Source organism: Pleurodeles waltl, chromosome 3_1 (assembly GCF_031143425.1).
Source record: "Pleurodeles waltl isolate 20211129_DDA chromosome 3_1, aPleWal1.hap1.20221129, whole genome shotgun sequence".
In the NCBI taxonomy this organism is placed as follows: Eukaryota; Metazoa; Chordata; class Amphibia; order Caudata; family Salamandridae; genus Pleurodeles; species Pleurodeles waltl.
The window spans coordinates 1,863,759,144-1,863,782,104 of NC_090440.1; the positions used below are offsets into that span (position 1 = coordinate 1,863,759,144).

At 41.9% G+C, this 22,961-nt stretch overlaps 1 protein-coding gene across 5 annotated transcripts in view; it reads right to left on the reverse strand.

Annotated features, from left to right (window-relative positions):
- The window catches only part of PIKFYVE (phosphoinositide kinase, FYVE-type zinc finger containing), a 1,212,885-nt gene that overhangs the window by 1,012,307 nt on the left and 177,617 nt on the right, over positions 1 to 22,961 (reverse strand). For 4 of the 5 annotated variants that reach the window (XR_011201631.1, XM_069225942.1, XM_069225940.1 and 1 more), the window contains exons 11-12: positions 11,304 to 11,451; positions 10,047 to 10,214 (exon numbers count right to left, since the gene is read on the reverse strand). Coding sequence is in view for 4 of the 5 variants with exons in the window: in XM_069225942.1 (XP_069082043.1) it covers positions 10,047 to 10,214; positions 11,304 to 11,451 (316 nt within the window). In the remaining variant the exon portion in view is untranslated. The remainder of the gene's footprint in view (positions 1 to 10,046; positions 10,215 to 11,303; positions 11,452 to 22,961) is intronic. The other variant, XM_069225943.1, reaches the window with a different exon arrangement.

A 22,961-nucleotide genomic window follows, 5' to 3' on the forward strand; every position in this document is an offset into this window, starting at 1 on the left:
TTTGAAGAGGGGGAGACTTCAAAGAGTGGTTTTGAAGTGCACAAGTTCCCCTTTCAGCCCAGTCCTGTCTACCAGGGTCCCTGTGGAGTGTTATCAGTCCTTTGTGTCAGGGCAGGCCACTGGCCTTTGAAATTTAAGTGGGAAGCCCTCCACCCTTACAGCCCAGGAAGACCCATTCAGTATGCAGATGAATACAGATGTGACTGAGTGTCCTATATTTGTGGTTGTCTGGGTGAAATGCACAAGGGCGCTGTCAACCAACACAGACCAGACTAGACATGGATTGGAGACAGGCTGTTAAGGCACAGGTGGTATTAAATGCAGAGAAATGTCCACTTTCTAAAAGTGGCATTTCTAAATCCAATCTCACCAATAAGCAGGATTTTCTTTTACCATTCTTTAAGAGGCGTGCCCTCTATGTAGAGTGCAAAACTAGGCACACTGTGCAAGGGGTCCAGGCAACCTCACACTGGTTTCCAGAGGTAAAAACTAGATCACCTAATGCTAATTTGTGAGGTAGCTTTGTCGAACAGTTAGGCCAGTATAGGAGAAGTGCAAAGCATTTGTTGTATTCACAGTATCAATCATCCATCTCACATATTTCAAGGAATAACTCCAGACCAATTTATAAAAATACTTCAGATTTAAATACATTTCAAGACCAAGATTATCAAAATTGCTAAAGTAACTTTCTGTGCGTAATTACACACTATAGAAATCAATAGGAAGACACCTTTAAAAATACATCTAAAAAATAAAAATAAATAAATCACCAGTTGCTTTACCACGTTCCGCTTTTGCAGGGTGGTCGGGGACATCAGTGGGCACTCTGTGCCAGCTGGAGAAGTTTGTGGGGCTCCCAGCTCCGGCGAGAGCAATGGTGGAATGTCTCTTAGAGCTGGTGCGGCGGCACTGAGGGCACCCACTTGGAAAAGGTCTGCTCTTGCAAGGTTAAAGACGGTTCATTGGGGTCCCCTTAGAATGTTGAGATTGCAAGGGGTGAGGAACCCTTGGGGCACAGCAGGCTCTTCATTGCAGGGTGCAGGGCGTCTGGCTGCAGAGCAAATCGGTGAGCCAGATGCTGTGTGCAAGGAGCTCTTTGGATCTGGAGTTAGGTCTCTTTGAAGGTGTCTTACAGGACAACAGGGGCACTCTGGCTGGAGGTCCAGGCTATTACTGAAGTCCCTCGACTAGGGCTTCCTCCTGGTCCCTTTTCAGCTCTGAGCGAGCTGGTTTTCCTGGTGTCCGATGCCAGCTGACCAGTACCCAGGGTATTGCTACTTTCTGGCCAGTGGAAGGTTTGTCTTCGTGGTCATAGGTTTGTCGTCTGGTCTGGCTGCAACTTCCGTTTCAGGAGAAATCGGCCAGTTAGTGAAGTGACGCTCACTGAGTTGCTGGTTCGAGTTGTTGCAGAGTGGTACCTCCACTCTGGAGGGAACTCTTGGGCAATTCATGAAGCCTGGAGGTCCTCTGGGTTTCTTGAGGTCAGTCCAGTGCCCAGCTTCTCTGCAGCAGTGATTGTCAGATCATGTGTGCAGCTGGCAGGGTTTGGCGCCTTCTCTGTGGCCCACAGTTCTCTTGCTTTGGATCTTCTTTCTGCAGGTGTTCTTTGTGTCCTTTAGATCTGATTTCTTGGTCTAGGGATGCCCACTAAATACTGAATTTAGTGGACGTTTTAGGGGGAACTGGTATGGTCCAATGGAACACTTACCTTTGGGTTGCTACACCCCCTATAGTGATCACTTCCTGTCAGAAAGGTCACTTCCCTAAACCTAATTGGCTATTTTCCTTCCATCTAAGATGGAGGAAAATGAAATGGGGGGTCCACCTCACAGGCAACACCTTAGGGGTGGTGCATGCCAGGTGGGGCCACTCCTCCTACCCTTTGTGTGGTTTCCCACCTTTGTTCCCGCCAAAAGTGGGGGTTCGTAAAAGGGGAGGCCATCTGCAGCTAGCAGCAGGCTTGGGGGTTGTTTCAAGGGCAGTAAGCCATTTGAAGCTCACCACCAGGGCAGTGCACATACCTGAGGGAAGGGGTGTTAGCTCCTCCACCCAGGAAGGGCATTGTTTTACAAAGCAGAGAAACAGGGCTCTCCCCCAGGTGTGTATATTGATTGTCTGGAGGTGGCAGGCTGGATGGAACTAGTCAGCAACCATGCTAGGATAGTTAGCTTTTGCAGGGAGCACCTCTAAGGTGACCCCTGGGTACATTTAGGGATAAACTCAATACTGGTACCAGTTTGGATTTATCATTCTGAGTTGTTTGAGACCAAACAACCCAGGGTTCAGAGTGGCCATCATGTTGCTGGGAAAGTTGTGCTGACCAATGTCGGGCACACGTATTAAAATGGCTGCTCTGTTCACTCACTATGTCCCAGGTCTGGCAAGGACACAGTGGGGGAATATTGTTCATGCAGCTCACATATAATAATAATGCACCCTGCCTTAGGGCTGTAGGGCCTGCTAGAGGGATGTCTTACACATAGTAAAAGCAGTGTATGGTGGACAGGGCACACAGGCAGTGTGGCATGTCGAGTATGTGTTTAAGTTTGCAACAGGACATTCAGCCCGCAATGGCAGTGCTGGGTGCATCTGGATGCATGGCCCTAGAGTATGGCACAATCAGTACTACTGCCCTCTGGGGCGTACCCATAGCACCCAATGCCCTGGGCGCATGAGTGCCCACTTATTAGGGACTTATACTGGTAGCTAAGGGTGTATCCAATTGTGCCAATGCATCACAACAGTTTTAGGGAAAGAGCTCTGGACCCAGGAATCTGGTTAGCAGGAGCTCTGGGCACTATAACCTTTAGGCTACACGAAACATCATGCAAAAAGCGGAGGCTAACCATGACAAAGAGAGGCCTTGTCTCACACATTCTGGCCATACTAAATATGGCCAGATACTCCTCCCAGATCAGCATCTACCACTCAGATGTATATGAAGGCAGTCCCAATTCTAGTCTATGAAAAGAGCAGGCCTCACAGTAGTCTAAAACAAATTTATGAGTTTTTCACTACCGGGACATATAAAACACCTAAGTACCTGTCCTGCCTTTTACCTTCATAGCACCCTGCTCTATGGGTTACCAGGGGCCTAACTCAGGGGTGACTTATATGTAGCAAAAGGGGAGTTTTAAGGCCTGGCAAGCAATTTTAAATGCCAAGTCAAAGTGGCAGTAAAACTGCACACAGACAGCACAGGCCTTGCAATGGCAGGCCTGAGACATGGTTAAGGGGCTTCTTATGTGGGTGACACAGTGCTGCGGGGCCCACTAGTAGCATTTAATTTACAGGCCCTGTGCAGATGTAGTACACTTTATTAGGAACTTACAAGTAAATCAAATATTTCAGTTGGATATGAACCAATGTCACCATGTTTAAGGGAGTGAGAATATGCACTTTAGCACTGTTTAGCAGTGGTAAAGTGTGCAGAGTCCTAAAACCAGCAAAAACAGTGTCAGAAAAGTGGAGGAAGGCAGGCAAAAAGATGGAGGGGGGGGGGGACACTTGTAAGGATCACAAACGGACTGATTTTCTTAAAAGCCCTTCAGCAGCACCTCATTGCCTCTGTTCATTATGGCCTGGGGAGAGTGCATTGACTCCTTCGGTCTGGATCAAGGTGTGAAGCCGGGCTGCGTGCTCACCCCTATTTTGTTTCTACTATATATTAACAAGCTGCAAAATCATCTTATACTGCATGACAGCGACCTCTCAAAAGTTAATTCTCGTGTAGCTGCTCTTTTGTATTTTAATGATGATGTTTCAATTGCTTGGACCCCTGCTGACCTTAAAAATCTGATTGATAATGTTGCATCCTTCATGGGCAGCCTAAATCTGGAGACAAATGTTACTAAAGCAATTTACATGGCAGTGAGAGATAGACCTTCAAGGATTAGATCTAATTTTGTCAGGGAAGGTGCTTGTAAAGGCTTTATAGCTTTCCCTATTTGGGCATTACATTTGACTCAATGTACTTGGGGACCCTGTCTGACAAACAGGGTCAACAGATTTTCGCAAGCACTGGGGACCGTCTTCCAATTTGCTAGGAGTACAGGCTCTAAGCCTGCTCCTGAGTTGTTGGAAATATACAAACCCAAGTCTCTGAATGTTTTGACCTATGTGGCGCCTATCTGGGGCAACACTCACATGAATGCCTCCAGGTTTAGAAAATAGGTTCCGTAGGAGCTTTTTGGGGCTACAGCCAAGAAGTTCCTACTTTATTTTCCATGAAGAGTTGGGGCTTCACTATGACTTCAGGCTGGCATCACTACGGTTCTGGCTATCAGTTTCTACCAACAACAAAGCTAATAACTAACATGTCTTAATAGGTATATTTTTTAGGATTTTCTGAGCTGTGACTAAGGTTCTAAGGTACTCTGATTAATTTACATTAAGCAATTGACCGCTGATTTATTGACACCAAATGTGTTTCCTTGACCTTACCAACAGAGATAAAAACTAGATGAAGGAAAATTATTGGGAGCGGAGGAAGAGTGACAGAGTGTGCCGAATTTCTAAATCTTCAGTCTGGAGTTTTATAATTATTCACTCCGCCCCCCGCCCCCCTCATATGGGTCTTACCCACAATGGGTCAGTAATGTTTGGGAGCGAACCCTCCTGACGAGATTTCAGACTGTCAACATTAGGTCCCTTTTATCTTTTCCTCTGGGTCAATATGATTCTTCTACTATTTTAACTGGTATTTATGATGACTTTTCAACCGAGGCCTTGAGACACTGTGTGTGTGTGTTTTAAAAAAAAAATGTTTGGGGGGTGGGGCAATTAAAAGCAAGAAATATTCAAGGCCAATTTTGAAAGTGCAAGCTTTTGAGCAATGTAGGCCAGCTCTATATTTCTTGCAGTTTCTCCGGAATGCATCAGTCTGTCGTGCTGAAGGCAGTTTTCTACAATCATCTGTATACCGCCACAAACATATTAAGTTTAGGTTTTATTATTTCTGCGTGCCATCTCCTTTTTATAAGTTTTTATTGTTCTGATTTCATGGTAATAAACACCTATTTCTTAATTTCAGTTTTGTAACACATTCTTCTTACTGCAGTGAACTTATAACGGCTTTTTAAAAATCTATTTGTATTTTTTTTGTGCTCTATGGCACTTTTTCATTAGCTAAATAAAGCTTGATTAGATTTGAACGCAAAGCCTATGTCACCATTAAATATTTGTGAGGGAAAGTTGTGATGAATCATGGCACAGTGTTTAGCTACCTTAGAAGCTGATTGCGCTCAATAAAATATTTGAATCCTAAAAGGAATTTTCATAATGTAGTGTATGACCGAAAATACTTTAAAACATCTGATATCAGTCAGTTAAGTTACCAGCCCTGCATGCCCTCCTAATGTCCTTACAGATTACTTCACCTACCTCATAGATGGCATAATCAATTATATCCGTTGGGAAAGGAGTGCAGTTCACAGTCAGCATGAAATAGCAAAGGACAAACCCAGCGTGTTCTAAAAAGAGCTTCCTCAAGCCCAAGACCCAGTGAAATCTCGGGAGTGCCCAAAGTGATTGCCTAATGCTCAAGATTACTTAATGTGATTGCAGGAAAGTCTATAACAACAAACTAGGCTACTGGGCTGTAAAAACATATATTGTGCAATACTGTATAACCGTTATGCTGAATACTCGCATCACCTCCTTATAAAATGGCTGTATGGAGACTACTGGTTCAATTAAAAGAATTAAGAAGAAGAAAAAAAAAAAGATTACTTATGGTGACGCCTTACATAATCTATGAGGGAGGGTTCCAATCTCACAGCCTGCACCCACAGCAGTCTATAGGTAGAAATTTAGGGCATAGCCAGTGGGGTTGTGAGGAAAGTGTCTTCGGTTCCGGACCTGACCAAAGGCCATAGCCCATACACTGTGCCTGCTAACTTTGACTGAGGCCATATTCAGTGGTATGGGAGAGACGTGCTGCAGATATCAAGGACTAGGTACAGGGTCTGGACAAGTGCCAGACATGCCTTGTCAGTATAGGGTAGGCTATGGCCTCTGCACTCATTCAACTAAAGGGGGGGACCAGCAAGGAGGCATACTCCTATAGATGGGCCCAAACACTCTACCAAAGACGTATCTGCTCTCAGCACCTCTTCTTTTTCTTTTTCCCACTCCTGGCATGGTTGAAGGCCAATAATCTAGCCATACGGCCTGGAGAGTGCAGCCCAATGGATTGTGTTGCAATGCCCTTCAGTGACATCAAAGGTGATGTGATACAGGAGATAACTAGTGATGCTACCAAGACATTTGTGATGTCAGGAGTGAATTCATAAACAGTGCATAACAGGCATGAAGTTAAGGTTGGAGTTAAGGTTGGACAACCACCTTGGCTGGTGAATAGTAGTATTAAGTTTCGTCAGACACTACATCACATCTCAGTTTGTGATTGTTACATCTTCCGACTGCTTGAAAAACAGCCTCAAATTAACATGAAAATAGTTTGTGTCAGAGAATTAGAAAGTATTTTTTTAATACATTGCACCCTCCTCTAATGCCCACACAAGTGAGTATGTGGCTTTCAGTAGTGCACGATGGTTCTGACTGCCAGGTATCACTACCCTCACCTTAATGCATGTCAAGTTTTTGCCTCCACCTGGCTGGTGTACCTCACATCTTGCCACAACAACTGGCAGTGCCACTTGCAAACTTCTGTTTTTTTTTTCCATCCTCTATTATTTGCCATGTATGCAGCTATCAGTGAACTGGTATGGCATGCTGGGATCCTATAATAATAATAATCTTTATTGTTTAGTTAATAAAAACCATAACAATCATCTCATAATACATTATATATGAAGAAAAAAAAAAATCTCTAAAATTCTATAAAATTCCGTAAATTCCTTGGCCATGAAACCATGCGAGGATCTAAAATCAGTTTCTTAACTCTAAGGTGCAAAAAGTGTGTGATTAAGCATACATCCCGGATAGCAGGTTTACGTCTTTGGTGTGTGCAGTCAAGAATTTGATAAATTTGCATATTGATTGTACATCATTAGGATCAAACATTGACATCACCGCTGACCGACAGGAACGAGTCCAATTTCTCATAAAAAGCGGTTTTAATAGTTGTCTGCGGGCTTCCTTTAAGGCTGGACAAATACAAATCAGGTGAACCATATCTTCTTTCGGGCCTTTACATAGCCTGCAGGAAGTCTCTCCTCTATTCTTCCACGATGGTTGATCCTCTCTAGCAGGAGATGCTCCCAAACGCAGAGTCAAAAAGCGATGCTTGATGTTAAGTGCGAAGGTTGCGGCCAGTATGTAATTGCTGGAAGGAACTTAGCCGACATAACCGACATTAGTGGTTTATATGATGGGCCCTTTAATCTTTTAGCAAGAGTGCAGAAAGCCAACGCCAAGGCTTTGCACTTCTCTAGAATATACTGGTTTTGGGGCACAAAATTGATCTTATTGTCTACAGTAAATCCAAGATATTTGTAGCTGCAGATCGTATCAAGAGTGATGCCGTTCAATTTTATTTTATTTGCAGGATTCAAAGAGAAGCCTATTGACATTGTTTTTGTCTTTGAAGTGTTAACCTCTAGTTTGTTTGTCTTTGCAAATTCGCCCAAGGCACTAACCATCTGTTGCAACCCTATTTTTGTGTGGCTTTACAGAACAATGTCATCAGCATACAATAGATGTGTTATAGCCAGACTTCCCATCCTTGGAGAATGCGAGTTGGTTGCGTCTAGTTTTGCAGAGAGATCTGCCATAAAGAGGTTAAAGAGGTGCGGGGCCAACACGCAGCCTTGCTTTAATCCTATATTTGTTGGTATTCTCCTGGAAACTTTTGAGCCGTCTGCTACCTTGATTCGTACCCAAGTTTTGTCATACAGCAATTTTATGCACCTCAAAATTCGTTCTTGCAAACCACAACACCGTAGTTTGTTCCAGAGAATTGCTCTGTCCACACAATCAAAAGCACTTTTGAAATCCACAAAACATATGTGTAAATTTTTCTTTAAGCACTTTGCTCGGTTGGCTATATCTCCTAGCGCAAGAATGTTAATCACTGTGCTGTAGCCCTTCCAGAAACCACTTTGATTCATAGGGACCAGGTTGTTTAGATTAGACCAGGTGAGCAGGTCTGCTAGGATTAAAAAGGCAAAGTATTTGGCCTCACTGTCAACTAGAGCTATCAGCCTATAGCTAGCTGGGTTTGCCCTACTGCCTCCTTTGTATATAGGATTAATGATGGATCCTTTCCAACTATCAGGAATGGTACTGTTACGTTCGACTTCAGCATATAATACTGACAGAGTGGCTGACCAATAATCGAGATCCACCTTAAATATGGCTTAGGGGAGACCGTTAGGGCCGGGAGCCCCGTCCCTACTGCTCCTTTTGATCACCTGGGCTACTTTATTGGCACTGAATCTCATATCACTCTGACGAACGTCTGTAGGTTTTAGTGAAGCCTTCAGTTGCTGATTTTCAACAGAAGGGGTTGGCTTGAAAAAGATGTCTAACAGGTAATCCACCCATTTATCTTCTGAAATTGAAGTACAGTTTATTATTCTTGCCTTTCGGTCTATTTCATTCACTGACATCTAGAATTCTCTAGTATTAGCCTTTCTTAAGTTGAAAAGTAATTTGGTCCAGAAATCATCCTCCTTTTGGGTTCGTATTTGCCATACCTGTTTCTTATAATTTTTCCGTAGGGTTTTTATTTGGGCACATAAAGATTCTGTAGGAGGTCTGTCTTTTGTGGATCTGATTTTGCGTACCACATCCTTTCTTAATTCTAAGATATTTGGTGGCATATTTAGTGGCCTCCGGGTATGATTTGGAGCTTGACGCCTGGCCGAGCCAAGTGATGGTACTAACTGTAGAAAGCTGGCCCACACCTCCCCAGCTGAAAGATCTTGGCGTGCTGTTGATTGAAGCAGGGTTTTTATATTTTTGCACAGCTGTGGTAGAGAGGATCCGTCCAAAACATGCGGTTTAGATTGACAGAGGTTACTGTTCCTAATTCATTTATAGCTGGAAGAAAACACGGAACGTTCCAAGCCAATTCTATATGCTGAAGCGAATGGTTACTGTGGAGAGTAGGTATGATTTAGAATTTTTTAACATGTGCCAGCAGGGGAAGAGAGATGGCAGTATAGTCAATTGTAGTTGCAGATTTTGCACTATGATGAGTAAAGCTGGGCGGGACATCACAGGCTTATTTAGCCTTCTCTTCCACTCACTCTTCATGCTACATGGGCTGGAGCTGTTCAGTACGAGGAACTATCAAGCTGCCACACCAGCTCCACAAATACCTATAAATGTATTAAAGGTCCAGAATGCCCATTGAATATCACAATTATCAAACCATGGGGAGGCTAGATTCTAAGACAGCACAGTCAGCAACGTGAAGCTACCCTAGTGCGGTCACCAAAATCCCACCGATACATTTTTTCCTTATATGAAAGGTACAGTAACAGATAAACTGCTTTTATTCAATAGTTGTTGTAATTAAATTGTGTAACTTAAATTAGACCTATTCTATCTAAATAATGCAGTGAATGAACATTGACAAGCTGACCACATGTTAATCTATAAAGAGTAGGTTAATATTGAGATACACATGGATAATGCTAAGTGAAAGCGAACTGGACAGTGTGGCACACTCATTGGTGAGTCTAAACTCAAACAGGCTTGTTGCTGCTCCCAATGGCATAACGTACAAACATGGTTCCCAAACAAATCCAATGCAAAGGGAACCACCACCCACAAAGCGGCAGTAAAGAAATATAAAGAAGGTCATCTTAAACTGGATGGAGAATAAGGAAGGCATACAAAAAAAATAATGGGGCTTTACAAGTTTTCACATGCTCCCTCATGGGGCATTCACTTTCATAAGGAGACAATGAACAATAGTGTAAATTTAAGTTCAATTTTCATGGAAAAATGAAAACTACAAATGGGCAAGATTAAAAAGCTCTGCAAAAGAGGACAGGGAACTTAAATCATATCTGTGTTTTCAAGGCATGGCTCGTCAACAACTGCGACTCAATATGGCGACAACCTCATACCTTTTTGGTCAGATGGGTGAGGGGGCACATGAGGGTACTTGGAAGGCTTCTTGATATGGAAGTTGACGTTGTCCAGCTCGACGTTGAGGTTGATGGAGGCGGCCGAGTCACTGTCCATTGTGGACTGGAAGCTGCTTACTGACGTACGCTTGCTGGGACTGGCAGAATCTTGGGGTTGTGAATAAAAAAGCAAAAGGAGGATGGGGAGCAGACAATAGGAATAGAAAAGGATTTAAATAGGAAAATCATGAAGGGTGAAAGGAAAGAGAAGAAAAAAAGGACTATTTCCTAAACACCAATGTGTGCTGCTTCAGGGGTATAATTGATATTCAGAAACACACAGTAACATTTTGTACTTTGTCTCATGCATGCAGAAAAAGCGGAGTGGACGTCTGAAGTTCAAGCAACTGAAAAATACGTCTTGAGCAGTGTTTTCTAAATAAACTATTGTGCTACAACGTTACAAACTGAAATCAACTTAATAAGAGCAAAAACATAATATTAAGCTAAGAATTTAGGTTAGTATATCGAGATGACGTTCGAAAATAATACTTGGATGAAACAATAGTCTCTTACTGGTTTAAAGATTTAAGCAGTGTTTTTACAAAACAGTACATTGTAGCATTCATAAGGCTTGAAAATAAGTAAGCCGTTCTATGTTTGGACCTGTTAACGGGCTTCCAAGTAACTTCCTAATCTACTATAAATTGAATTGTAATGAGATATGATGCTTGGGTTCCGGTGCATCTGAGAATAAAGGAGGTGAGGATGGATACTTCTTTGATACCCAATTTAAAATATTTAACTATTACTGCAGGATTTAATACACATAAAAAATGTATCTAAATTCTGACTCAACGACCACCCTTGAGTACTAATCACACCATGAATTGCCCATGTTTACAAAGGTAACTCTAGGAGCAGTTTTAGTTACAAGTAAACTGACGATTGAAGGTTTTCCTGTGCCCTCAAATACAGTAGTCTGCATTATTAAAATAAAGGATCACTACAAATCACACCAATCTTTTTTTCTAAGTTTTTTATTGCTTGTATGCAACCATGTTACTCCAACACAAAAATGGCCAAACTGGTGTTTCCTTTTCGGAATAAATTAGATATTTGTGCCTAATATCACACAACACTAACGACTATGTGACTGAAGGACCCAGTGTTTTAGAAAAAATATACTTTGATGCACACCTTTTGTAGTGTCACAAAAATTTAAGATTTTGTTAGTAAATAAAAATGACAACCCACTGTTCAGGGTATCATCTCCTTCATCAGCAATCTGCTCTGTGTCGCTGTCATCAAATTTGATGTCTTTGAACCATGATGGTTCGGAGTGACCTTCCACGGAGTTCACTGAATCGCTGTCTGGAGAAGGGGTCTCAACGAACTCTGTATTCTGCAGCAAAAACGAGAGGAGCAATAGGTGCATCAGCAAACATTATATACTCACAAGCAAACTGCAAAAAACTGGAAAGCAGGCAAAGTGGCCACTACTAATAGGTTTTTACCACCAGGATACTAATTTGACCCAAATCTCTCTTTGCCAAGTACATGAAAAATGCTTAAAACAAAAGGGGCTGCGATGCTCGCACATCTATGGCCTCTGATATTGTTTGGTAGGTTTCTCCTGAGTTTTGAAATTAATTTCACTTTGAGCAAGCAAGAGTTGTTATTTTGAACTCTAAATGAACTTTGCGATATATCAGACATATGTGAGGTCAAAGGACGCAGACTGAAAAGCCAACCATGCTGTTTAATGTTAGGTAAACATACACAAGAGCCACACAATGCAGCAGCGCAGTAATATAGGGTTATTTTGCTGTGCATAAATGAAAGTGCGTCAGGAATCAAAGGACCTTTTTTGATTCCTTACTGAATTTAGGTACATTTCGATAGTTTTAGATGCGTCCAGATGGGTGAACGGTAACTGCATCACCATGAGAGACCTTTACATGGTGGATGAGGTTATCAAGTTTAGGGAGGCCCAGGAGTTGTTTTTGGTGACCCAAAGCAATTTTTACAACATGAGGGGCTACAAAGAGCTTTGTCAGACAACCTGGTCGGCGGCAATAGTTTTTGGGGGTAGACTAGTTGCGTTACTGGATGCATCCATGTGCAGGGGAGCTATAAATGTGGTGTACAGGGTCATCAAAAAGAGAGATTATGGGAAATACCTAACAGACTCACTGCCAGCCCCCAGATGGCAGCACAGATGCCCGAATTGAGCAAGCATTGGCAAAGCCAACAGCTCCAGGTTTAATGTGTTAACATTACAAAAAGGCTTACTGGCTTTGAAAATGCTAGGTAAAAAGTAGCAACAAGCGCCTGCATTCTTTACACAATTGTAATTGTATTTATAAACCTGACAAGGTGTCGAAGCGCTTTTCGGTGAGTAGCACGCTACTCTGGGAACCAAGAGGATTAGTGGTGGATTAGTATAGGCAAATAGGAGTATAGTATTAGTATAGGGAAACAGAAGTTAATTGTGGCAGTGGACATGTTAGTCTGTTAGTTGGATTGAATAGAATAATGGAGGGTTAGAAGAGGGAAGAATCCAGAAAGTGTTATTTTGGAGATCATAGTAACAAGATGAGGTCTGGGGTGACTAAAGGAGAGATGGAGGAGGAAAGAGTCTGTAGAAAGAGATTAGGGAGATCACAGTAGTAAAATGAGGTTTGGGATAAGTTAAATGAGAGATACATGTGGGAGAATTTACTAGGGTTGTTGGGATATCATGGTAGTAAACTGAGGTTTGTGTTGAGCCAGGAGGGATAGAGGAGGGTACAGTCTAGGAAGGGTAATTTTGGAGACCACAGTGGTAAAACGAGGTTCATGATGATCCAGAGGGTGGAGATAGAGGATAGATTGTGAGAGGTATAGGGTGAGCCAGAGTAATGCATTGGAGAGTATTTTGTTTTACTTTTTTTCTCTTGTACAGTAGAGCAAAAGATATATATAGACACATAATTACATAGAAAGGGAATATACGTATAAGAAAGATAATATATCGAGATTTAAAGTTGCACTGTATAATGCTTCTAGTGTTGAAGTATTTGAAAGTAATTTGTGTGTACTTTCCATATTTGTATCTTCTCATCAATATTTTAATAGTGAAACTCTTGTAGATAAATAGATAATATTTACCTGACAAATAAAACAGACTCATAAGCATAAAACATATACAGAAGTTATGCAATGACCTATGAACATGTTAAGGATATGTATATATATATATATATATATATATATATATACACACACACACACACAAACAAAAAAAAATAACCGTAAGTAATATATACACATGTTAAACAGGCTTAAAAAGTATGTTTTAAGAAAAAACAGTTATACATATCTGTACTAAGAAGTACACATATCTAAATATATATACATATAATCAAAGTATAAATATTTACTGACACAGGGATATGCAGTACACGTCAGTTAAATATGGTGGCTCTGTAGGAAAGAGCCACTAGAGTCATCTTCTTAAGATAAGACAGTTATAATGCTTAATCCTCTTAGACTCACATAAGACATATGTTACTGGTCTTTCCCAACACTCAGTACTGGACAAAGGTGATCCAGACGACTTGCTACCATTGTGAAGCTCATTACATTATTTCCCTACTTCGTACATTTTGCTATTGCAACACCAACACGTGAAGCAATAGACATCAGTGACTGATAGCAAGTTGTGAGGAAATTTCTCCGAGATCTTTCTTACCAGGTCAATGAAAAATCAAGAAGCTCTCAATCAAATCAACTGATGAGGCTGAAAATTCCACTTTACATTAGGGGAGGCTAAGCTTACAAGGGATTTAAACAGTTCCTCCGGTATCATTGTTGCTGACTGGATCTTGCTAAGGCAATGTACGTTTTTTGAAAATCTTCCAAGGTTGGTATATTTACTTCTGTTTCAGAAAATTACTTTTGTGATAAGAGATATATTTCAGTGTCCAAGTCTTCTCTACATTTCTTAGAATTTCTGCTTCCAATTTGAAATCAGCAGATTGGCATTTACATTTTATCATACTTGGTTTCATTGCAGAATTAAATGGTTTTAATTAATTAAGGGCTGTAAAGATATTTTTATTATTTTTCCCCAATTCTTTTTCACTTGGCCATCAACCATATCAGTACTGCCCAAGCGCAAACTGTGGTGTCAAAACTACTGCACAAATGCTCAGTAGTAACCACTATTTAATGCCAGGCCTCAATTATTTGGGATGGTTTTATGCTTTACTCCTTCAAAATAGGTTCCAAAGTTCTCAAACTGAATAAATAAAACGTCCAACAGTAATAACAAAGGCTGGCTGATTTTTGTACAATTGGCAGAACTCAAAATAAAACCTAATGCATGACTAGCTAAATATGTTACTCCTGTTAACCCTTTCTTTAATTTATAATATTCCAGTTGGCAATGCTTGGACTAGGTTATCATTCAAGTTATCTGCTCATACATTAAAATACCCAGCAACTATCAACTCAAAGCACGGACTGGCTATCAATAACTATATCATCCATATAATATTTTGCAGATGTCACTAACTAGGTTAGATGAGATCTAGCTGGCCTTGCAAAGACAACTGGACATCCACAACCATAAGCACCCTCAACTGTTAACAAGTCATGGTCCTATGATTTCTGTGGGTTATCTAGTAATTATGTTATGATTCATAGACCCATGGTTACATTTGAGCCTCTGTGAGATGATGAATAAGGTTTGTTCCTAATAGACATGTTTAGGCTTTTAGAATGGTTCTATCTCCTGTTAATATTACCAATACTTCAACTTGATTTCATGGATCATGACTTAGCTTTGATACTTTGGATGAGGAGGTTCCCAATTTTATTTCATATAACCAGCTTTTCATATTTTACTGAGGTCAATCATAAATGGCTGTTTTCCAAAAATCTGATATAAAAACACAATGCCCAATTTAGAGGACGAATGCAATGTAGAATGCACCAAATAACTTATGATTTTCATTCTACAATTCAAGCGATACAAAAGCCCAATTTTTTTTTTTTTTTAGATGGCGGTCCTGTCACTGGTAGAAATTTTCCAGACAGGGTTGCACGTAAGATTTCCAATCAAGAATGACTGGTATGGCCACCAGATATGGAAGAAACTAATTGTGAAAAAACACCACTGATATATTGTCTGGAACCGACTCTGTTGTCCGCCTAATGATATAAAAACAAGCCATGTGGGCTAATATAATGTAGCTCCACAGTTGGGGTTATGCTTCCAATGGACGAGGTTGCACCATAAGTGATACCATTAGATGATTCTCTAACAGATATTTTCTCCCCTAAGTGACTGACCTATGGAAGCATAGAGCCATTTAAATGCCTGCTGCCTTGGCAGGACACTCAAAATATGGTAGATTTAAACTGCTACTTTGACAGGGCAGAAATCCCACCACACAAGTGGATGGAATACTCTGTGATCAACTCTAAATCAATCTTTTTTTTATTATTAACATGCAGATATAGTTCTACCCTACCAAAGTGACTAATTTTGCTGCCAATTCAAATATATGTTTCAATATGTACCGGGTACCTGAATAACTTACCCACAAGTTGTCGTGGAATCCACTCCACTATATAGTAATATAGTTCAGCAAATGCAGTTTGCTCTTATTTAGCTGAATCCACCAGCTTTCTTGTAACCCCCAGTTGCAGGGGACAGAGTACATTTCATAGAAAAAATATAAGCAGGGATGGGCTCACTGTGACTGTCACTGAAAATAAAGCAGCAGCACTGGTAAAGTATCCCAAGTATAGTATAGTAGAGATTGAGTTGATAGAGGTGCAGCAACAAAGGTGGCAGAAGTGAACAAGATAATACAGTGGCAGAAGGGAGTCAAAGCAAGCAGGTACACTGCATGCACAGTAGAAATGGCTCCTCCCATCAATAAGGTGCTGCCCTACAAAGACAGTGGCAAGCTGGGAGGGGCACTGCATGTGCAACGATGACTTGTGCCATTAGAGATTTAGATCTCAGCATGCTCAAATGTATATATATATATATATATATATATATATATACGGAAAATGTCACTTACCCAGTGTACATCTGTTCATGGCATGTTCCGCTGCAGATTCACATGCTATGCATAGGTCCTGCCATCTAGTGTTAAGCTCGGAGTGTTACAAGTTGTTTTTCTTCGAAGAAGCCTTTTCGAGCCACGGGATCGAGTGACTCCTCCTCTTCGGCTCCATTGCGCATGGGAATCAACTCCATCTTAGATTGTTTTCCCGCAGAGAGTAAGGTAGGAGTGATAGAGTATAAAGAAAAGAGATGTCCATGCAAATGGAATTGAGATATATATATATACATATGTACAAATTATTGTTTTAACTTAAACGGCTACAGGCTCCCAGGGAGGTGGGAGGGCGCATGTGAATCTGCAGCAGAACATGCCACGAACAGATGTACACTGGGTAAGTGACATTTTCCGTTTGGTAGCTGCAGATACACATGCTATGCATAGGCTATAAAGCAGTTTTCCTCCCATAAGCGGTGGTCAGCCTGTAGGAGTTGAAATTGTTTGAAATAGTGTTTAGTACAGCCTGTCCTACTGTGGCTTGTTGTGTTGCTAAAACATCTACACAGTAATGCTTGGTAAATGTATTGGGTGTTGACCAAGTGGCTGCTTTACAGATTTCTGTCATTGGTATATTTCCTAAAAATGCCATTCTTGCTCCTTTTTTCCTGGTGGAATGTGCTTTTGGAGTTACGAATAGCTGCCTTTTGGCTTTTAGGTAACACGTTTGGATACATTTTACTATCCATCTAGCTAGTCCTTGTTTTGACTTTGGATTACCAGTATGTGGTTTTTGGAATGCCACAAATAACTGTTTGGTTTTCCTAAATGATTTAGTTCTATCAATGTAATACATTATAGCTCTTTTAATGTCGAATGTATGCAACGCTCTTTCTGCTACAGAGTCTGGCTGTGGGAAGAAGACTGGGAGTTCCACTGTTTGATTGATATGAAACGGTGAAATCACCTTAGGTAGAAATTTCGGGTTTGTCCGAAGTACTACTTTGTTTGTGTACCTGTATGAAGGGTTGCTCAATAGTGAAAGCTTGTATTTCACTAACTCTCATTAATGAAGTAATTGCAACTACGAATGCTACTTTCCATATTAGGTATTGAATCTGACATAAATGCATAGGTTAAAATGGTGGACCCATGAGTCATGTGAGTACAATATTTAGATTCCATGAAGGCACTGGGGGTGTTCTTGGTGGTATGATACGTTTTAGTCCTTCCATGAAGGCTTTGATAACAGGGACTCTAAATAGAGAGGTGTGTTGTATATTTTGCAAATACGCTGAAATAGCAGTGAGATGTATTTTGATGGATGAAAAGGCTAAATTTGCCTTTTGCAGATGAAGCAAGTAACCTACGATGTCTTGTAGTGATGCTGAAAGAGGGGCAATCTGTTTGGATTGACAGTAAAACACAAACCTTTTCCATTTGTTTGCATAACACTGCCTGGTAGTGTGTTTTCTAGCTTGTTTAATTACTTCCATACATTCTGTTGGAAGATGTAGATATCCAAACTCTAAGACTTCAGGAGCCAAATCGCTAGATTGAGTATTGCTGGATCTGGATGCCTCATCAGTTGTCTTATGTGTTAACAGATCTGGTCTGCTGGGCAGTTTGATGTGTGGTACTACTTACAGACCTAACAGTGTTGTGTACCATGGTTGACGTGCCCACGCTGGTGCTATAAGTATGAGTTTGAGTCTGTTTTGACGCAGTTTGTTGACTAGAAATGGAATGAGCAGGAGAGGGGGAAAAGCGTAAGCAAATATCCCTGACAAGTTGATCCATAGAGCATTGCCCTTGGATAGAGGGTGTGGGAACCTGGATGCGAAGTTTTGGCATTTTGTGTTTTCGCTGGTGGCGAATAGGTCTATATCTGGTGTTCCCCAGTGATGAAAGTATGTTTGAAGCACTTGGGGATGAATTTCCCACTCTTGTGTTTGTTGATGATCTCGGCTGAGAACATCTGCTAATTGGTTGTGTATTCCTGGAATGTATTGTGCTACAAGGTGAATGTTGTTGTGTATTGCCCAATGCCAAATCTTTTGTGCTAGAAGGGACAGGTGCGATGAGTGGGTCCCTCCTTGTTTTTTTAGGTAATACATTGTAGTCAAGTGAACGAGAAGAGGTTGAAAGGCCTGGAGTGCTAGGAATACGGCTTGCAATTCTAGGTGATTTATGTGAAGTTCTTTGTGTTTGTTGTCCCTTTGTCCTTGAATGTTGTGATTGTTGAGGTGTGCTCCCCATCCAATCATTGATGCATCTGTTGTAAGTGTGGTTTGAGGCACAGGGTCTTGAAATGGCCACCCTTTCTTTAAATTTGTGGAATGCCATCACTGAAGCGATGTGTGTGTTTGGCGGTCTATCATCACTAGATCTTGAAGTTGACCGTGTACTTGTGACCATTGTTTTGCAAGGCACTGTTGTAAGGGCTGCATGTTTAATCTTGCATTGGGGACAATGACGATGCATGATGCCATCATGCCCAACAGTTTCATGACAAATTTGACTGTGTACTGTTGGTTTGACTGAATTTGTGCCAATACATTGTGGAATGTTTGTATCCTTTGTGGACTTGGGCTTGCAAGTGCTGTTTGCGTATTTAGTGTGGCTCTTAAATACTGCTGAATTTGTGCCGGTTGCAAGTGGGAATTTAGGTAGTTTATAGAGAACCCTAATGTGTGTAGGGTTTGTATTGCATAATGTGGATGGTTTTGACACTGTGTATGACTGTTGGATTTTATTAGCTAGTCGTCGAGATATGGAAAAACATGGATGTGTTGCCTTCTTAGGTAGGCTGCAACTACTGCAAGGCATTTTGTAAATACTCTGGGAGCTGTTGTTATCCTGAAGGGTAACACTGAACTGGTAATGTTTTCCTTGTATTACAAACCTGAGATATTTTCTGTGCGCTGGATGGATGGGTATGTGAAAGTACGCATCCTTGAGGTCTAATGTTGCCATAAAATCTTGTTGTGGTAGCAGTGGGACTACATCCTGTAGTGTTACCATGTGAAAGTGTTCCGATAGGATGTAAAGATTGAGGGTTCTGAGATCTAGTATTGGTCTTAAGGTTCCATCTTTTTTGGGATTAAGGAAGTACAGGGAGTAAACCCCTATTCCTATTTGATGTTGAGGTACAAGCTCTATGGCCTGTTTGAGTAATAGTGACTATACTTCTTCTTGCAACATGGAGATGTGTTGGGAGGAGAGTCTGTGTGGTTTTGGAGGTATATCTGGAGGAATTTGTGCCAATTCTATGCAGTAACCATTGCGGATAATGGATAATACCCAATTGTCTGATGTAACTGGTAACCAGTTTTTGTGGAACGTTTGCAGTCTTCCTCCCACAGGTGAAGTGTGATGAGGGAAGATGTGGAGCGAGACACTGTTTTGTGTGTGAGGTTTGTTTTGTTGGATGATATTTTCCCCTACCTCTGGGGAATTGGTCTTTATAAGTTCCTCTAAACCCACCTCGTTGGTACTGAGGCTGTTAAGATGGTTTGGATTGTGAGGTGGATGCCTCAGATGTTTGTGCTCTAAAACCACCCCTGTATTGAGGCTTTCGAAACAAACCTCTCTATTGTGTAGTATACAGAGCACCCATGGCTTTAGCGGTGTCAGTCTTTCTTAATTTTTTCAATGGCCGTATCACCTTCAGGGCCAAAAAGCTGTTTCTTATTGAATGGCATGTTAAGGACAGCCTGCTGGATTTCTGGTTTAAACCCTGACGACCGAAGCCATGCATGTCTCCGAATGGTAACAGCAGTATTGATTGTCCTAGCTGCTGTGTCTGCTGAGTCTAGAGCTGACCTAATCTGGTTGTTAGTAATAGCCTGCCCTTCCTCAAATATTTGCTGTGCCCTCTTTTGTTGATCTTTGGGGAGATGCTGGATGATATCTTTCATCTCGTCCCAGTGGGCCCTATCATACCTAGCCAGTAGTGCTTGGGAGTTGGCTATTCTCCATTGATTAGCTGCTTGCAATGCTACTCTTTTGCCAGCAGCATCGAATTTCCTGCTCTCTTTGTCTTTTGGTGGTTCATCACCAAATGACTGGGAGTTGGCCCTTTTCCTTGCCACACTGACAACTACAGAATCAGGAGGTAGTTGTTGGGTAATGAATGCTGGGTCAGAATGAGGTGGTTTATATTTTTCTCCACTCTGGGAGTGATGATCCTGGCTTTGACAGGCTCTTGAAAAATTTGATGTGCGTGTTTCAACATGCCTGGAAGCATGGGAAGGGACTGATAAGTAGTGTGATTTGAGGATAATGTATTAAAGAGAAAATCATCCTCAAAAGGCTTGGTGTGCATGGCTGCATTGTGGTATAATGCCGCCCTAGCCAGAACCTGAGTGTATGCAGTGCTATCTTCTGGTGGTGATGGTTTGGAAGGATAGCAGTTTGGGCCATTATCGGAAATGGGATCTGGATCATCGAGATCCCATGGGTCGACATAGTCGTGTTGTGAATCTGCAAAGTGTACTGGAGACTGTGCAGGTGTAGGAGTAGTAGGTGGAAAGACAGTCCGGTGAGGAGAATGAGGAGGAGACTGATGAGGTGAAAATTGTGGAGGTGGAGTTTTTTGCTTAGGCCTTGGCACTTTAGCTGGTGGCTGATCAGTACCCAATTGTCCTTGAAAGGCTAGCTTCCTCTTAGTCTTCAGGAGGAGGTGCAGTTAGAATCTTGCCAGTGTCTTTATGAATATGAATTCTGGCCTGCCTTTCATCAATTTCCTCCATTTGTGTGAGTTCCTCCGAAAATCTATGGCTCTTTTTTAAGTTGTTTTAAAAGTCCATGCTCCTGTGTGTAGATGGGTCTTTTCGGCTCCGAAGCCGGTTTTCTCGGGATCTAAAGGCCGAGAGTGGACGTTGGCCTCGGCTCTGAAAGGGATTTTCGAGGCTTCGACTCAATGGGTCGGTGTTTGCCTGTCTCGGAGCCTGTGCTTCGGCTCAAGTCCGAAGGCTTCGGTGGCGTGGCCTTTCCCGGTGCTAAAGTTGTTGCTTGGTCACCGGAAGTCTTTTTGCGGGTGGAGCCATGGACTTCTGGCAGTGGCGTTCCCGAGGCCTTGTGTTTGGGCTTGGAATGGACAGGGGCAGGCGTACTCACATGCTGTCCTGCTGTGACCGGTCTGTCCTCCTCGGACTCCTGCTCGGAATCGGACCCTTGGACGGAGACTGCAGTGTGCATAATCTCCTCTTCCTCCACATCAAGACGTTCAGTGCTTCTCAACGCCAATTCCAACCTTTGCGCTCTTCTGTCTCGTAGAGTCTTCTTCGAGCGGAAGGATCTGCAGGCCTCGCAAGTATCCTCTTGATGGGTGGAGATAAACAAAGGTTACAGACAAGATGTTGGTCTGTATATGGGAACTTGGCGTGGCACAGAGGACAAAATCGAAATGGGGTCCAGTCCAAGAGGTTTCCACACGGTCCGAGTTGGGCACAGGTGTCCCGAAGGGCGAGTAAAGAAGTTGGATCCGCCAGTACCGAAGTTTAGATGAGAGATGATATCCGATCGAAACAATACCGACGAATTTGAGAGTTTTTAGGACTTTTCCGACTCGAACTATCGGAGCGAAAAGAAACACGTCCGAACCCGATGGCGGAAAGAAAACAATCCAAGATGGAGTCTATGCCCATGCGCAATGGAGCCAAAGAGAAGTCGTCACTCGATCCTGTGACTCGAAAAGACTTCTTCGAAGAAAAACAACTTGTAACATTCCGAGCCCAACACTAGATGGCAGGATCTATGCATAACATGTGTATCTGCAGCTACACGTGCCATCGAACACACACACACACACACACAATATATATATATATATATATATATATATATATATATATATATACACACACACACACACATATAGAAAATGTCACTTACCCAGTGTACATCTGTTTGTGGCATGTTCCGCTGCAGATTCACATGCTATGCACAGGTCCTGCCATCTAGTGTTGGGCTCGGAGCAGGTTGGTGGCAAACAGATCTGTGTCTGGTGTTCCCCACTGGCGAAAGTATTTGTGAAGCACTTGGGGGTGAATTTCCCACTCGTGCGTTTGTTGATGATCTTGGCTGAGGCCGTCTGCTAATTGATTGTGAATCCCTGGAATATATTGAGCTACCAGGTGTATGTTGTTGTGAATTGCCCAATGCCAAATATTTTGTCCTAGAAGGCAAAGTTGTGATGAGAGGGTTCCTCCCTGTTTAAGTAGAATATTGTTGTCATATTGTCTGTTCTGACAAGAATGTGTTTGTGAACAAGAAAAGGTTGAAAAGCTCTTAGTGCTAGGGATACTGCTGATTTATGTGAAGTTGTTTTTGCTTGTTGTCCCATTGTCCCTGAATGTTGTGATTGTTGAGATGTGCTCCCCATCCAATCATTGATGCATCTGTTGTAAGAATGACGTGAGGCACAGGGTCTTGAAATGGCCACCCTTTCTTTAAATTTGTGGGATTCCACCACTGAAGCGATATGTGTGTTTGGCGGTCTATCAACACTAGATCTTGAAGATGACCATGTGCCTGCGACCATTGTTTTGCAAGGCACTGTTGTAAGGGCTGCATGTTTAATCTTGCGTTTGGGACAATGGCAATGCATGATGCCATCATGCCGAACAGTTTCATGACAAATTTGACAGTGTACTGTTGGTTTGGCCGAATTTTTGGCAATATGCTGTGAAACAACTGCACCCTTTGTGGACTTGGGCTTGCAAGTGCTTTTTTGGTGTTTAACGTGGCTCCTAAATACTGCTGAATTTGTGCTGGTTGTAGGTGTGATTTTTGGTAATTTATTGAGAACCCTAGTGTGTGTGTAGGGTGTTTATTACATAACGTG